This window comes from Emys orbicularis, chromosome 1 (assembly GCF_028017835.1).
Source record: "Emys orbicularis isolate rEmyOrb1 chromosome 1, rEmyOrb1.hap1, whole genome shotgun sequence".
In the NCBI taxonomy this organism is placed as follows: Eukaryota; Metazoa; Chordata; order Testudines; family Emydidae; genus Emys; species Emys orbicularis.
This window is the reverse complement of record NC_088683.1, coordinates 27,857,797-27,875,277: the sequence shown is the minus strand read 5'-3', so window position 1 is coordinate 27,875,277 and position 17,481 is coordinate 27,857,797. Positions and strand designations below refer to the sequence as shown.

Genomic DNA, 17,481 nt, shown 5'->3' with positions numbered 1-17,481 from the left:
GTTTTATAATAAAAATGCAAATACTGTACATGTTTTTATTCTTTAGACAAATTACACATAAATAAATGTTAACTTTCTGAACTTAGTTTCTCCAAGTACAAAAGGGTGTAAGGACTGAGAATAACTGTCAAGGTGACATTTATGTAATTTTTGGTACTGAATTTGGGGGGGGGGGAGGGGAGGAGGAGGTTTGGGGGGAGAGGGGAAGAGATCAAATGTGTTTGTCTTTATGCCTTGTGACAACTGCTTTAGAAGTCTGGTATCTTCATTAAAACATTTATCATGTGTTCCTAATCACGTAGCCAGTACATGCCACTATGGATTCTGTTGTAATCTGGAAGTTGTTCAATCGGACCTGGAAATTAAAAAAAAGTAAGTCAAGACATCCATTTAAGCTGCAGCTTGGCATGGTGAGGAAACAGTGAAGGAGAATAAGCTTACCCACAGCAGCGATGGCAGGGCACTTATCATAAATGTACTTTGTGCAAATCTCTCTTATGGTCTGGGCATCAATAGCCTGAAAAGTGTTTTAAGAAAAGTTAGATTTTGTCCAAGAAAATATTAACTATTAGAGCCCAGAGTTGAATTATTATAATAAAATGGTTCTACAGCTAATCAACTAGTAAGTTAGCTGCCATGTCTTTCTAGAGCAGCAGTTCAACTCATGAGCTGCTTGCGGCCCAATCAGCGCACACAGCTGTGACCTATGTGACATACTCAGGGCCATACAGAGATAGTATATATACACTGTGTGGATATGGCCCACCTCGGTAAATAGCCCTCTAGAACAATGGTTCTCAAACTAGCAAAGTTTCAGACAACCTTTCATCCTCTATACCAGGCTGGCCAAACTTACTGACCCTCTGAACTGCAAATGAGAATCTTTCAAAAGTTTGAGAGCCAGGACCGCCTGCTGGGACTTCAGCCCCATGGGAAGGGGGCGGGGGGATTGGGGTTTTAAGCCCCACTACCCAGCTGCAGAGCAGAGCCCCGAGCTTCCCCTCCTCCCCCAGTCTGATAGGTGGAGAATGGGGGAAGCTTCACAAGCCACACTTCAATTGTAAAAGAGCCACATGCGGCTCACGAGCCACAGTTTGGCCACCCTGCTCTATACAGCCAAGGTGCTACATTAACATTCTTCATTTAAAAATACAACACATGCATTACTTACTTCAATTCTTGCTTCAAGTTCAGGAATTGGAATTCTACGATTGTAACACAACATCTGTCTCCCAATGTCCTCGCAGATGGGGGTGGACCCTAATGAAGGCAAAAAATACTCTAGTTATCAACATATGAGTAAAATGAGAATAAAAATCCCAATTTTAACCTTACCGTCAAGCTGTAACAGCATATTTGTTTTTAAAAGGTTCGTGGCTCGAGATACTTCACTTTCAGTAACACTTGTGCAGAGTCGTATCCTGAAAGACAGTTTGAAGCGCTAGTAGGAAATTTTACTAATTTAAACAAGCAAGAATGGCATTAGTTATTTGAGGTAGGGTGCTGTATTACCTATGCACAATGCTAAGACACCAGGCATATTAGTACACCAATGCGAGAATGTCATTTCTAGAGAGAGCAGGGTTAGTGATATTCTCAGCATATGTAAGAGGAGGATTAGAGATTTATCCCTGTATCAAGCCTCTTCCATATGCGTAGTAGGATTAAAGGGTAAATGTAGGTTGAATCTGAGGAAGCTTTCTAATGGCATGAGCTACTTAAAGTTGATAGTCTCCACAGGAAGATTGGGAGAGCCGTATCACTGATGTTTAGAACTAAACAAAAAGTACTACACTAGGGCAGTGGTTCTCAACCAGGGGTACATCAACTAACCTAGATATTTGCCTAGTTTTACAACAGGCTACATAAAAAGCACTAGCAATGTCAGTACAAACTAAAATTTCATACAGACAATGGTCTGTTTATACTGCTCTATACACTGTACACGGAAATGTAAGTACAATGTTTATATTCCAATTGATTTATTTTGTTACATGGTAAAAAATGAGAAAGTACACCATTATTCAGTAGTAGTGTGCTGAGACACTTTTGTATTTTTAGGTCTGATTTTGTAAGCAAGTAGTTTAAGTGAGGTGAAACTTAGGGGTGCCCAAGACAAATCAGACTCCTAAAAGTGGTCCAGCAGTCTGGAAAGGTTGAGAGACACTGCACTAGGGAACAACTCCTTGCTGTAAGTGCAGGGAGATGTATTAAAACAGAGGTTTCCAAACTCTGGGCTGCACAATGCTGGCTGGTCACATGGGGCTAGCTCACCCCTTCCCCCCCACAATGTTCAATTCCATTAAGCAAACAAAAAACATTATGTTCCCAATACTACTGTTCCATTTAATCAATTGCTGTAGTTACCATAGACATCATGTAACTAGGATGGGGAAGAACAGGAGGGGACATGGGCCACAAAAACCTCTCCAAGATGTAGCCCATCCTATGAAAGGACAAAAATCCCCTTGCAAAATGTCCTAGAATGTTCCCATCTGACTTGAATTTTATCTGTGGCTCATGCAGTCCAGCTGTACTCAGCCAGTTCAGAAGGTGGGTACTCTGGTGTCGAGATGACTCAAAATAGGCCCTAAATTACACCATTCCCTGGCCTAATTTTCAGAGAAATCCTTGCACAATGGCACACCTACAATTCCATTTAGCTACAATGTAATTACTATAATTTCATCAACAGAAGTGGGTCCAGTAAAAGGTATTACCTCACCCATCTTGTGTGTCTACATTTTCACGGGCAGTCACTGTCACTACAGTTAAGTGCCAGATAAATGTCTCATTGGTCATTTGCTTGTGCAACTAGCCATCATCCATGCAGTTACTGTGTTAGTAAGTACCTTATAGCTGAATATTTTTGGTAAATAAAAAAAAAAGTGACGCATCAAAAAGCGGGGGTCGGCTTATAAACGAGTCTACGCCAAAATTTGATGATTTTAAACTCTATGGCAGGGATCAGCAGCCTTTGGCACGTGGCTTGCCGGGTAGGCACCCTGGCAGGCCGGGCCTGTTTGTTTACCTGCTGCAACCACAGGTTCAGCCGATCGCGGCTCCCACTGGCTGCGGTTCGCCGCTCCAGGCCAATGGGGGCTGCGGGAAGCGGCACGGGCCGAGGGATGTGCTGGCCGCCACTTCCCGCAGCTCCCATTGGCTGGGAACGGCAAACCGCGGCCACAGGGAGCTGAGGGGCTCCATGCCTGCAGACGCTCCAGGTAAACAAAACATTCCGACCCGCCAGCGGCTTACCTTGACAGGCTGGGAGCCAAAGTTTTCCAACCCCTGAAATATAGGGTCAGCTTATGAAAGGGTTATACAGTTTTTGCTATTTTTACTTATCCATCTTGGGGGGTCGGCTAATGAATGAGTATATATGATAATTTAATGTGCTTCTCTGAAAATGTAAACTAAATGCCACTGAGTCTGTTTGCAGTTGATTGGAGGGTATATAAAGTTAGATAAGAAGTAACAGACCTTACTTAGCTTGCATCTTACTCCACAGAAGATTACATAACCCTTCCAATCCCTCCTCCTGCCAGAAAATTTAATTTGTAAATCAAATTGCTATTACTGATGTTTTGGGCCAGATTTCACCACTCTTACTCTTCCAAGTAGTACCTTGCTCTTCAAGTAAACCCACTGCTTTCATTGGAGCTACTTCCAGTGTAAGGTACTGTCAGGGTGAAGCTAGGGTGGGAGAAACTGGCTTTTTGGGAATAAACATCACAAGCTTCTGAATTTAGTCTACTTGTTCTTTCCCAACAAATTTGGACTGTGATAAACACAAACACAGAACACTTTTCTGATGAAGCTGCTATTTTTAAATAGCCAGTCCTCAACCCAAAACTAGCTACTTGGAGAAACAGGTGTTTTCTTACCACTCTCTTTGAACGAAGTGCATCATATCCTGTACAGTGGATTGTTCACAAACCATGTAGAGCCCCCACAGTCCAGTATCAGTGTAACAGGTGTTGAAAGATTGGAAGCTATGACACAGGTTGCCATGGCAAGTGATCTGGGCAAGCTTGCTGGATAAATTCTGTTTACACAAGAAGATAAGTTTTAGCATTTCGGTGTTTTGGGTTTTTTTTAAATATTCTTTCCCACCACTAAGCTCACCCACTGCTATTTCAAGTGAGACAGATTGGCAGCTTCCTCCACAGCCAACAATACTGCTATGAGTATGCACCAGATGCTTTTGTATAGAACAAGCAGCTTCCTCTCCTGCACATAATCTTTCACTCTCCAAGTGGCAGCCTGAACTTGTCAGTTTTAAATTGCAAAGGTTTGTTTTGTTTTTTGTTTTTTTTTTAAAGTCCTAATAAAAATAGCTAGTAAGATTTCAAGAGAGGGAACAGACACTGGGATACTCATTGCATACAGCTTTGGAGCCTATTTAGTTTTTCCAACTTGTTTTCACTATAGGTTGCTAGGCTCTATGAAGGCTCCTCCACTTTGGTGACTCGGTGTGCCATTCCCCAAATGCACCTGTGCCCAAATTCTCATGTCACCAGAATGAATTCAGAGACCACTGGGCTGGGTTTTTTTTTTTTTTTTAAAAACGCCGATAGAAATACCCAGGAAACTTGATTCCATCCCAGACAAGGTGGAATTTGTGTACTGATGCTGGCAAATTACTGAATTAAACACCTCTTACTGGTATAATCAACCCTCATCAAAGCGTCTTGAGGTTCACTCACCACACCTCCTCCAAAGGAACGATCCCAGTTGCCTATCAGAGTATTTGCTACCATAAGGGGAATTGTATCTGGGTGAGACCAGCCAACTGCTTCGACAGCTATTGCGATATGTGCCAAAGGCATCTTGTCATCTCTTATACGAATCTGAATCACAAAAATGTTAATTTCAAATGTAATGCAGCAAACGTACCATAGTGTGTACATTTATTCAAATGAAGGAAACTAGGAACTTTCAAATAAAATCTAGTGCAAAGCGTAAAAAGCTTTACTCAATAATACCCTTAACCGTCTGTGTAAACCTAATGCTGTGTGTAAGGAAGTTATTATAATAGTCATTTTGCAGATGATTAAGACGACGTAGGATGGCAAAGTGATTTGTCAGAGTCGGGGCAGAGCTGGGAACAGAACACAGGAGTCCCAAGTTCCAGTCCTCTGCTGTAACCTTTAAAAACCCCTGCCCAGAAATATATCAAGTGAACAGGATGATTTTCAAGGATGGTGTGCATCAGCTGCTCCTATTAACTTCAATGGGAGCGATGGGTGCTTAGCAGCTTTGAAAGTCACGCTAGAAACTCAGGTCACACCAGACAACTCGTTAATATTAGTCATTACTCAGTGTTGCTTGTTGAGCTGATTAACCTGAAAAGGCAAAAAGCAATCTCAGTGCTTACCTCACTACCTGTGAATTTGCAAGGGGGTAGGGCTGGCATTCCTCCTTCCTGAGTAGACGGTAAGTTACCAAAATGATAATTTGCTAAATCAAGCAATTCATCATGAGAGACTCCTGAACAAGAGAGTTTCATATAGAGCAGTTTTAAAAAATGTATCATCTAAGAAGATCATTTTTCACAGACATTAAAAAGCTTCAGCCAAGATGCCAGAGTTACAACAGTCCATCATAACCTTTGGTTCTCTCCCAACTTGATTGTTGTACATTTCTGATTTCCCACCCCCCCTTTCCACTTCATTAAATGCCATTGCTAAAATCATCATCTTCATCACCTTTCTTGCCTCCTCTATCTTATACAGCACCAAACACAAGCTCCTTGTTCTCAACTTCAAGGCCTTACATCATCTCACCCCACCTTTCTATTTTCTCTTATTCCCTCTCCCATCCTGAACACCATCTCCTTCCCATATTTGTAGCTTTGTGCTCTGTCACACTGTCCTCTTACACTTGGAACAGCCTCTCAGTTGAAAGCCAAGCACCCTCCTTGCCTAAAGATAAATTTAAGGGTGTCCCTGGAAGATTACTGGGGGGGGGGGGGGGGGGGAAGAGGGAACACAACAGATGAGATGCAGATACACAGAACTTTGAGGGCTAACAATAGACTTCTATGACCTATTAAGTAGTGGATAAGTCATATTTCTGTCTGATCTTTGTACTATCTCAACAAAGTTAAAGTGCTGTGTTTTTAAACTTATTTCCAAGTGCTTGCTGTGATGCATGTCTCATACTAACCTCCAGCAGCAGCCAGCACTATCCTGGGTCCTTTATAATGTGTTGTTATGTACTCCACCAAGTCATTGCGATTTATGGATCTGTAGTGGCAAAGAAGAAAATGACTACACCTCCTGTCAGCATAGGTAGTGTCTACACTGAAGCGTTGCAGCGATGCAGCTATGCCACTGCAGCGTTTTAAGTGTATATAAGTTAAAAACAGAAGTTTCACATTGAAATAGTGTCCAAAGCAAACATGTCTGATTGAGTGTAAGGCACTCAGGGGAAATTCCACTTGCAATTCCACCTTGTGCAACCCCAAACACTTCATAAGGCATAAAGAGAACAGAAATTGTTCCATTTATCTTTAAGTGTGGTTTTCAAATACTGGAAAGTAACCATGAAATTAAGACAATGGAGAAATAGAAGCTGGATTTACTTGATGTTTTCGGTGGGGCCTAATATTGTCCGTCCCAGTGTAGTGTTCTGATAGGCTGTGGCATGAAGATAATCAAAGACAACTTCCTGCAAATTGGTTTCAACTTCCTGCATCTCTCGAAGGATAACTCCTCGCTCCCGCTCGATCTCTGCTTCCCCCAGTGTACTGTTCTGTATGATGTCAGCAAGAATCTCCACAGCTAGTTGAAAACACAAAGGGATGGGGGGCAAGTGTGCTTCAGCAACACTGGAACCTTCAGCTCACTATATCGTAATCAAATAAGCAGCTCAAATACATATTATAAGTGGGCAGAACTGTTAGCATAGAGTACAGGAAGAAAGATCTCACAGGAAATTGAAAATAAACTTCTACATAGTGTAATCTTATTTTGTAATATTTGTTTTAGGAAAACTTTAATGCCCTTCTTGGAGAGAATGTGTGTTCTTCAGGGATTTCTAAAACTTCTAAGAACATAATGCTGCCCATTAATTTCATTTGGTGGCCCCCTAGTTCTTATATTATGGGAACTTTTCCTTATTCACTTTCTCCACACCACTCATGATTTTATATACCTCTATCATCTCCCCCATTAGTCGTCTCTTTTCCAAGCTGAAAAGTCCTAGCCTCTTTAATCACTCCTCATATGGGACCCGTTCCAAACCCCTAATCATTTTAGTTGCCCTTCTCTGAACCTTTTCTAATGCCAGTATAGCTTTTCTGAGATCAGACCACCACATCTGTATTCAGTATTCAAGATGTGGGTGTACCATGGATTTATATAAGGGCAATAAAATATTCTCTGTCTTATTCTCTATCCCTTTTTTAATGATTCCTAACATCCTGTTTGCTTTTTTGACTGCCGCTGCACACTGCGTGGACGTCTTCAGAGAACTATCCACGACTCCAAGATCTCTTTCCTGATTCGTTGTAGCTAAATTATCCTCCATCATATTGTATGTATAGTTGGGGTTATTTTTTCCAACGTGCATTACTTTACATTTATCCACATTAAATTTCATTTGCCATTTTGTTGCCAAATCACTTAGTTTTATGAGATCTTTTTGAAGTTCTTCACAGTCTGCTTTGGTCTTAACTATCTTGAGCAGTTTAGTATTCTCATCAAGGAATTGTCAATATGAATTATTTTATTTCAGATGAACACTATGGAGTAAGACAATTCACTTAGACATACCAGGAATGAACAATTAGAGAAAACTAAACAAAAATATAGCTTGTTCTTCAACTGGCAGCACTTTGTTTCTCTCTTCTTGGAAGCTTCTTTTTCACAATATGTTTAGAGACAAATAGCTTAAGTTAACCACAATACAAATATCCAGGGCCCTATCATACCTTCCCAAGGTCAAACACACTGGAGGAGCACAGAGTGCCCAAGATACACTGGGAGGTTCACTTTAGAGTTTGAACAAAAGTTCCCTCAGAAGGACAAGGGTGCCAAAATAGGGGCAGGGAACATGGTCTGCAAAGTCCGCATCTCTCTGAGATCTGCAGGGGAGTGAGAATTTCACATCTTTAGCCCCAAAGGAGAGCCATTTGGTCCCTAGGAGACGTGCCAAGCATGGGCCACAATGCTGAAATGCTCCTCTCCAAACCTGCTAAGCCTCATCCCCATGGAGTTTCAGCAGGGGGGCTGCCCAGGAAGGGAGGTGGGAAGCACACTGCAGAGGCACTGTTCTCCCATTTCTGCTTTTTTAGAGGGTTGTCAGCTCATTTAATTCCTTGTTGTTCCCCTCCTCACAATCTTTAGGAAGGATGCTCCTTCAGAAATTCTGCAGAACAGAAGCAGTTACCTCTTGGCAAGTCCTTTGAGAAAGCCTTTGCATAATACACAGTTTGTTCTCTGGATGTGTAGGCATTAAGATGAGCTCCCATGTTTTCAATCTCTAGTTCCAGGTCTAATTGAGACCTCTTTTTTGTCCCCTGAAATTAAAGGGAAAAAATGGTTTACTTGCACTCTGGAAGGTACCTACCCACAAAGTAGCTTTTGCACATGGGGAATAGTAAGGGTTTATTTTTAAAAAAAAACCTGATTTGAGCACAAGAGAAACAACTGGTTTGAGGGGTGAAGGCTGGCACATTGGTCTTTCCCCACTGGAAAACTAAGTTTAAAGCCTGCACAGATTCCAAGTGAAAATTAACTTGAGGACAGAGTGCCTATTTGTCTCCTACAAAGATTAGTTAAATTCAGCATGACTCAACTCTACCAATCTCAGGTATCAGCAGGAGTGGATCAGTTCAGGATTTAAACATAGTGGCAGAAATATGGAAGGAAGGTTGCACAACACCTGACTCAGACCAGTGTTGTTTTGACTGCACCTCAGTAAGCACTCAAATTGTTAATTTTAAAATGCTGAAATAACATGCAGAACTAACTCTTGAAACTAACATCTATCATTCTTGAATTCCTCCTGTCAGCCATTTTGTTTGTTTGGTTTTTGTTTCAAATAGATCAAACATGAAATTCTTCTTTCAGGCAAGGCTATAGCAGCACATGCAAATGTACGGGTGAAGCCATACAGATCTGAGGTGATATCCTGGCTCCACTGAAGTCAAAAGCAACTTTGCCATGACTTCAATGAGGCCAGGATTGCATCCTTGATTTTTATTTTGGACAAAAATCCAAATTGCTTGCGTTTTCCAGGTGATTTTGAAAAGTGACAGACTGAAATCAGTTGTAAAGAGTCTCCATAGTTATCCTTAAAGGTAAGTAAACAATTTTAATTTTAAAAATTTTAATTTGAAAACTAGTTTTAATACTTACTTTGAAAGCCATATGCTCCAGAAAGTGAGCTGTTCCGTTGTTCTTCTCATTTTCATACCTGCTTCCAGCATCAATCCAAAGACCAACCTTATTAAAAACAAATATTAATCTTACTATTTAATAAAAGATAGCATTGGCATTGTTTTGCTGGTTCTTACTTCGGCTAAGATTTTACCTTTTATAAATAGACTACACATAGATTTTCAAAAGTGACTAGTGATTTGGGTGCCTCAATTTTGGGGTAAACTAATTTGCAGTTAAAGGGGCACAATTTTCAGAAAGTGATGAGCACCCACTCTCTGAAAAATCAGACCCCTTTACAGTGTATCAAGTTTGGCATCCAAAATCACTAGTCACTTTTTAAAGGCTTAGCCTTACCTTCACCCAAACTTGTGTTCTTTATTTACAAACTGTTGTTAAATACTTCTGCTAAATACTCAATGAAAATAGTACATCTAATTTCACAATGTAATGAAAATACAGGTACATAGTTAAGTAAAAAATTCATTCACAAGTTACCTACTGTGCATGTTGAGAGTCCAGAATCTTCAGAAGCTACTCTCAGGCCATTTTCCAGAGAAGACACTTTAGTCTCAGGAACATTTAAAACTATTTGCGTTGCTGCCTTGGTGGCCCTGAATCTGCTTGTCCCAAGTTGTATGGACTGTAAAGAAAAGCCATTCGTTACAAATTGTAGGCACCATCCTATGATGCTTGTCAGGAAAGCATGCTCCTGAACTTAAAAGTATGAATTATTTATTTTTGTTTTGTAAAATTAGCATTGATTTGGTGGCCACTGCTCTTCTCCTCAGAAATGCACCAACTCTGCCCAGAAAGGAAGCATGAAGGGGCATAAAATGGACCAGTCTGCAGCTGACCCCTTTTTAATGCAATGGTTAGAGCACTAGCCCGGGCTGTGAGAAACTTGGGTTCAGCTCAAGCCACTTAGTCTTTTTGTGCCTCAGTTCCCCATGTGTAAAATGGGGAATAGTAGTGAAAGCATTAAATATTATGAGGTGCTTACATATTACAGTAAGGGGCCATATAAGTACCTGAACTAGTCCCAGAAGGGCCAACATCTACAGCTCCTCAATCTGCACAGATCCATGTTTTTATTCAAGAAACCCAGAGTCCAGGGCTCAGCCTGCAATGCCACCCCATGTAGCCTACAGAACTAAGCAGGCTGCTCCAGCTTCAGCCAAAAACTGCAGAGCCACACGCACTGTGGCTTGCACAGATCCCACACAGCCAGACAACCCCACGAGTACAGCGGGCAACTACAAAGCTTGGGGGACCCCAGTGTGCCAGCCTGTATTCCACCTTGGTTCCACGGCCCGCCAGGGACATTAGTTGGCGACTCCTTCATGGAGCTGTGAGTACAGGTGTGTATCTGGTGCAGTTTACCCCTCTTCCCAATGCCTGTCCTTGTTGCGGTGTGTGGGAGACCCTGGCGCATGTCTATCTACAGTACACCAGGTTGCAGTCCCTCTTCCAGCTCCTCCAGAACCTCTTGTTGAGGTTCTGGCTGCACTTTTCCCCACACCTTTTTATATATGCACACCCAATCCGGGGCCCCACAAAGTCACGGGACCACCTTGTCAACCTCCTCCTAGCCATGGCCAAAGTGGGCATTTATAACACCAGGCTGAGGGGGGCCTGCGACTGTGGGGCCCATTTTCGTTTTCATCCGTTCACGCATCTGGGCAGCGTCCCCCTGGGCAGCGTCCGCTGGCTCCTTGGATGCTTTTGATGAGCAGTGAGCGCTATCCAGGGTTCTCTGCTTGGTGTCCCCTTCTGGTCCCCCAGTTTTGGTCCTTCAACCCCCCACACCTGTTACTGTTTTTTTAATTTGTTGTCCCCCGATTTTTGTTGATTTCTGGGCTCAGTAGCTCCTCCCCAGGCTGGGGGAGGGGCCCAGCTTATGCCTGCCCACTTCTCAGCACCCAATAGGACTACGCACCTGGGGGGGGGCGGGGGGGGCCGCGGGGTGGGAGTGTGCAGGTCCCAGGGCTCAGTGCGACCCCGTGAAAATAACCTGAAACTACAGCTCCCAGGGTGCACCGCGCGGAGGAAGCCCATTGCCCTTGAATTGCCGGCTGCCTGTGGCCCGGCCAGAGGGTTGGGAGCCCACGCAGCATCTCCCCCGCGCCCCGATCCCTGCCACTCACCCGGTTCGCTGGAGCTGAGCCCCGCACAAGGCGGCGGCCAGACCCGGCCCAGAGCAGCCGTCGGGCCGCCAGGCAACCTGCACTTAGCGCCGCCGCCATCTTAGAGAAGAGCCGGGGCGGCCGCGCGTCTCGACTTCCGGCGGGAGCGTCCCAGGGCGGGGGGCTGTGGGCAGACGCGGCGGAGGGGCGGGGCGAGGCGGGGATAGGTGGGGGCGGGGCGAAGGCTGGTCCCGGCAGGCGGGTCTGGCTCTTAGCAGCAGCGGCGTGTTGTAATCCTCAATGTCTCTATTTTGCCATTTAGAGTCCGTACGTTATGGGCCGGGTCTATATTGCTTTCTCTCTGTAGCCTTAGAAAAGCCTCTATCAGCACACATCTTAGGGCTCAGGGAATGAATTACATATGTTAAAATAAGCAACACAACATTGCTTTCATTGGCTTCTTTTGCATTTATATTCAGATCAGGTTTTGTAAATTTCACCCCCCCCCATACCTCCACCCTCCAACTCTCTCATGACAGCACTTTATTTTACAAAATTTAAATGAGCCTAAGTGGTTGACAATATCCTTTAAATAAGTATTATTATTAAAATATGAAAAATATCTGAAGCTCGTGATGAGGCAATTTATTTTCTGGTTTAACAATTAATGCAAATTTATAGTCTCGTGAGTAGTCCCACTGATTTCTTTTGGACTGCTCTTGAAGGTAAGATTTTGCAGGATTTGGGACATAATGCTTAATCGTGCTCACTTTCCTGGGACAGGTAGACCAGCTGGGCCAAATTCTCTGGTGTAAATGGGTACAACTCCTTTGACTTCAAGTTAATTTTGCCCATCTAACCAGCATGTCTTCAGTGGGGCTATTTGTACAAGTAAGGCAAACAAGATTTGATCTTAATATTACTCAAAATTTTTAAAAAAATAGACTCCTAAATATAGTGAACAGTAACAAGAAGAAATAAATTGTCTTCTCCTACAGAAGTGACATGGAAGTTTTGAGTTCAGATTGATTGCAGGATCAGGCTCTTTATTATTAAAATATAATTCAGATAGTGCTGCAAAACCTTATTAATACAAATAGTCTTTATTCACTTGAGTAATCCTTATTGGGTTACTTATGTGAGAAAGGGGTATGCATGACTCACTCCCAGGATTATTAACTTGCTTTTGTTATTTATGTACTTTGAAATGGGATGCTAAGCTTAAATAGGTTATTGTGGAAGCAGGAAAAACCATTTAAAATGCATAAGGCAGGGTAGAAAGAGAAATTATCTTTCTCAGCTTTACCATTAAAGTTCTTTTAAACTCTGCAAACACAAAATGATAACAGTTAAGCCTTGAATGTTCATGATTAAAACAAAAAGCCCAGTTATATGTAAGTTACTGAGTCTGCACACAAACTTCAAGAATAAATCTGCCTTTGGATGACAGTTTAAAGGAATCCAATTTTTCTAAACCTCAGAAGGGGCCCATAATATTTTAGCAAACTCGTAGTCTCTGGTGACATACAGTATAGCTATGGATTAACCCATCATACTTTAGGCCTGAAGGATTTATTGTACTTTACTCTGTTGACCCAAGCCCAGGAAGAGAGCAGACACATGCTGGTGATTTGCGCATTTAGAAATATTTACTATAATATTAATGTAGGTTGGATTCTATGCACAATGTATATTTTTGTTTCTTCCCACCATCAAAATGGAAAACAGTAGCTTCTTTTTAATAGTACAACTTATCCATTTCAGTTTCGTAAGGCTTTGGGTGGTGCTCTCTCCAACAGGGAACTGAATTCCACTCTTATTCACACTGGTTTTAAATCCAGTGTAACTCCACTGGACTCTTCTGAACTGGGAGCAGAACTTGACCCTCGCATTTTAAATTATTTGTACATTTTATTAGAACTATTTGACTTTGTCTCTGAAGTATCTTGTATATCAGACAGCAGATAGTTTATTTTCTGATGCACTTGCTCTGCAGATTATCTCTGAAAACTCTCCACTTTCTCCTGTGGGGTGGGCAAGGATGCCCAGTTTTATTCTAACTCTTTTCAATAACTTTTCATGTCATCATAACTTAAGGTCCTCTGTGTTTCAAGTGTCCAGTAGGAATTTTTCTCTTGGAATGACAGCAAGATTACACCTTGTATTTACTACCCTTAAATGAAACTCTTCTTGGCATCACATAAAAGTCTTGGGTAAACACTGAGGGCAAAGTCCTAGCTCCATTAAGTCAATGGAGGATTTTTCCATTGACTTCAGTGTAGGTAGGAATTTACCCTAAGGGTGGAATATAATTGTTCCACACGTGGGACTCGCATTCATGTTGCATGTGATAGCTATGAATTCAGCAGTGAAGGGTTTAAATGGCAGTTCCACATATGCACTAAGTGCAAAAAAATAAGGGCACAAGCCTGCAAACGTGCTTAACTTTACTTAATCACATCAGTAATATTAAACCTAGGGTTGCCAACTTGGGTTGGATGTATCCTGGAGGTTTCATCATATGACATAGTCTTTAATTAAAGATTCATCTTTAATTCCTGGAGGTTTGGCAACCCTAAGCCCATAGGGTGAATTCTTGTTCCCGTTGAAGTCCATGGCAGTTTTGTCATTGACTTCAGTGAAACCAGGATTTCACCCAGGATATTTGCTGGAACAAAGCCTAAAGATTTTTTGTTTGTTTGTTTTTGCCACTGGGGACACTTTTTCCAGTTCTTCCCTTACATATATCAGTCTCCCTGTGCCAGTTGTGTGGGGTACTGAAACCCACGCATAAGCTGATCCACCTCTCTTGTAGCTTTCCACAAGGGGGTATGTGTTGCTGCCATGGAGATTGTTTCTGAAGAGCTGTGCATGTTCCCCTGTACAATTGATAGTAGACATCTGCTCAGGCCCGGGGGGGGGGGCTTAAATAGGAGGACCTTGCACTGAGCCTGTTGTTGAACCACTCCTTACTGCTATCTAGGTGTCCCGTGTAAGGTTTCATGAGCCACGGCTGTAAGGGGTATGCAGCATCCCCAGGATCACTATGGACATTTCAACACCCCCCACTGTAATCTTCTGTGTTTAGGAAAGAAAGACCCCGCTTGCAGCTTTCTGTACAGGTCAGTGATCCTGAAGATGCGTGCATCATGCACCTTCCCAGACCTGCCTGCGTTGATATCAGTGATCCACAGGTGCCTGCAACATCATGGAGAAATACCCCTTCCTATTGATGTACTCCGTCGCAAGGTGGTCTGGTGCCAAAATTGGAATATGTGTGCCATCTATCGCCCCTTCACAGTTAGGGAAGCCCATTTCTGCAAAGCCTTCCACTATTTCATGCACATTTCCCAGAGTCCCGGTCCTTCGTAGCAGGATGCAATTTATTGCCCTGCACACTTGCATTAACACAGCGCCAACGGTCAACTTCCCCACTCCAAATTGATTTGCGACCAACTGGTAGCAGTCTGGAGTTGCCATCTTCCACACAGCAATTGCCACATGCTTCTCTACCGAGAGGGCAGTTCTCATTCTGGTGTCCTTGCGCTGCAGGTTTGGGGTGAGCTCCGTGCACAGTTCCAGGAAGGTGGCTTTCCGCATCCAAAAGTTCTGTAGCCGTTGTTCATCATCCTACACCTGCATGACGATACGATCGCACCATTCAGTGCTTGTTTCACTGAGCCCAAAAGCGACCGTCTACCCTATGCACCTGCTGTGTGAATGCCAAAAGCAATCTAAAGTTTCTGTCCATATCGTGCAGACTGTCAGGCGCCTGCGAGTCTTCTTCAGTTAGGAATTTCATGATTAACTGCACTGCCATCCGCGATGTCTTCATGACAGATATCAGAGCATAGGAGAGCAGTGCGGGATCCATCCCTTCTCACAAAGATGGTGGGGTACACAGCAAAGAAGGGCCATTGACAAAATGCCGCAAAAGAAAGCTGGAAGCCCATGGAGTGCTGGGACAGAAAGCAATGCATCATGGGACATTTAGCACTTTCCCAAGATGCGCCGCAATCCGCTCCATCGTCCCATAACACCTAGCGACCGAAGGACTGTGGGATAGGTACCCACAGTGCGTTGCTCACACTGTCGATGATAGTGCCCCCACTGTGGACATGATCTGCTGACACAGCAAATGTGAACACAAAATTGCGATTTTTATTATGTCGACTTTTGGGTGTCAACATCACTTTTGTCGACACAAATTGGTAGTGTAGACATGGCCTTATGTAGACTGACTGCTAAAGGGGGACAAAGACCAACACTGTATGGTGGTAATGCGGTTTATAAAACATAGTGGCTTAAGTTACTGGAACTCTCTCAATGTGGCCCTGTAGCGGGGTGATCACCCCGCTCCAGCTCAGAAAGGGTTAAAAGCCAGCCCTTGGAGAGGGCTGGGGCTGAGAGACAATCAGGAAGGCACGGGGCCTGAAGTACAGTGGTGGAGATTCTCCAGCCTTGGCTGCCGGAATGAGCAAAGAGTACCTTGGACAGTGCAGTGCTGGGGAAGGGCAGGAGGAGCTGGGGGAGCTCCAGCCTGGCAAACCCCCAGGCAGAGGCCTTGCTGTCAGGGCCGGAAGAGGTATTAGGGCTGTGGGGAGACAGCCAGGGAGGACCACTTTGCAGCATTTGGAAATCAATTTGTTTCATTCCAATTGAGGGACATACTGTAGTATCATTTCACAAGAATGAGAGGCCTCTGCTTAATATGCTCCTCATTTGATGCTGAACTCTGTCCATCATCCATACCTCCCACAAAGCACGTGGAGGCTCCATTGCTGTAGTCTTTTCTCCTATCTCAACCCTGTGATTTCCATGGGTTATTCCAGTTATGGCTGTGTCACTACAATTAATATACTGATGAGAGGTTAAAATCCAAAGTCTGGCAAGAGATGATTAATTTTATAGCAGTTTTATCTATGGTCCTGAGGGGGTAGGTTCAAGTTACAGCACTGATCGACCAAGTCCACTGATGCTGTTACATACATTCATACATGGGTTTGTTTAGTTTGGAAAAGAGAAGACTGAGAGGGGACATGATAGCAGTTTTCAGGTATCTAAAAGGGTGTCATAAGGAGGAGGGAGAAAACTTGTTCACCTTAGCCTCTAAGGATAGAACAAGAAGCAATGGGCTTAAACTGCAGCAAGGGAGGTCTAGGTTGGACATTAGGAAAAAGTTCCTAACTGTCAGGGTGGTTAAACACTGGAATAAATTGCCTAGGGAGGTTGTGGAATCTCCATCTCTGGAGATATTTAAGAGTAGGTTAGATAAATGTCTGTCAGGGATGGTCTAGACAGTATTTGGTCCTGCCATGCGGGCAGGGGACTGGACTCGATGACCTCTGGAGGTCCCTTCCAGTCCTAGAATCTATGAATCTATGAATCTATATGTACACATCATATACATATAAAATCACAGGGAACAGTACCAAGTGACTAAGGTGACTAACTAGACAGCATATTATGTATAGGGAATCATCTTTGTTGTCACAGTGAGCTGTTCAGTAACAATCTATACATTGAAAAATGGTCACATAAGCCATTTGTTGAATAGCTATGTTAAAGCACAGAGTTACAGCCCTGTAAAGGCCAGAAGCTAAATTCTGCTATTATTTACACTGATATAAATACAGAGTAACTCCACTGATATTAATTGATTCAACTGATAATTGAAACCAGAATTTAGCCTTAGGGCTGTAACAAGGTGTGGTGGGGCGGTGCCCCACCCCCTGAGAGAAAGGGCTGAACCAGGCTTGAGAGGCTGCGCAGACCAGCAGCCAATCAGTAAAGGCCTGGGGAGAACCAATCAGGGCAGAAGAAGAGGCAGCAAATCAGGACCGGGCTAGGTCCTATATAAAGGCTGCCTAGCAGAGGAGAAGGCAGTCACTCCCTGGCTAGCAAGGGAGAAGGACTGGCTCCTGAGGTAAGGAGCAGCACCTTGGACTGGGCAGGCTTGGGGGAGC

General features: G+C 43.4%; 1 protein-coding gene across 1 annotated transcript; it reads right to left on the bottom strand.

The window, feature by feature from the left end:
- Positions 1-126: 126 nt before the first annotated feature.
- Positions 127-11,649, bottom strand: PMPCB (peptidase, mitochondrial processing subunit beta). The gene is made up of 13 exons (XM_065399208.1): positions 11,537-11,649; positions 9,892-10,032; positions 9,369-9,455; positions 8,398-8,527; positions 6,590-6,788; positions 6,172-6,251; positions 5,381-5,493; positions 4,710-4,853; positions 3,888-4,048; positions 1,336-1,421; positions 1,172-1,260; positions 442-517; positions 127-355 (listed from the first exon to the last, which is right to left on the bottom strand). Exons 1-13 carry the CDS (start codon positions 11,633-11,635, stop codon positions 291-293), a joined length of 1,470 nt encoding a protein of 489 aa, XP_065255280.1. The 5' UTR covers positions 11,636-11,649; the 3' UTR covers positions 127-290.
- Between the last annotated feature and the right edge of the window lie 5,832 nt (positions 11,650-17,481).

Bases quoted from the DNA above. Each gene is read 5' to 3' on its own strand.
- PMPCB (XM_065399208.1), bottom strand. From the start codon at position 11,635: ATGGCGGCGGCGCTAAGTGCAGGTTGCCTGGCGGCCCGACGGCTGCTC. The intron at 6,252-6,589 runs GTAAATCCAGCT...TTGCCACTACAG, and splicing joins GGCCCCACCGAAAACATCAA to ATCCATAAATCGCAATGACT. The intron at 4,854-5,380 runs GTAAGCACTGAG...TTTGTGATTCAG, and splicing joins GCAAATTCACAGGTAGTGAG to ATTCGTATAAGAGATGACAA.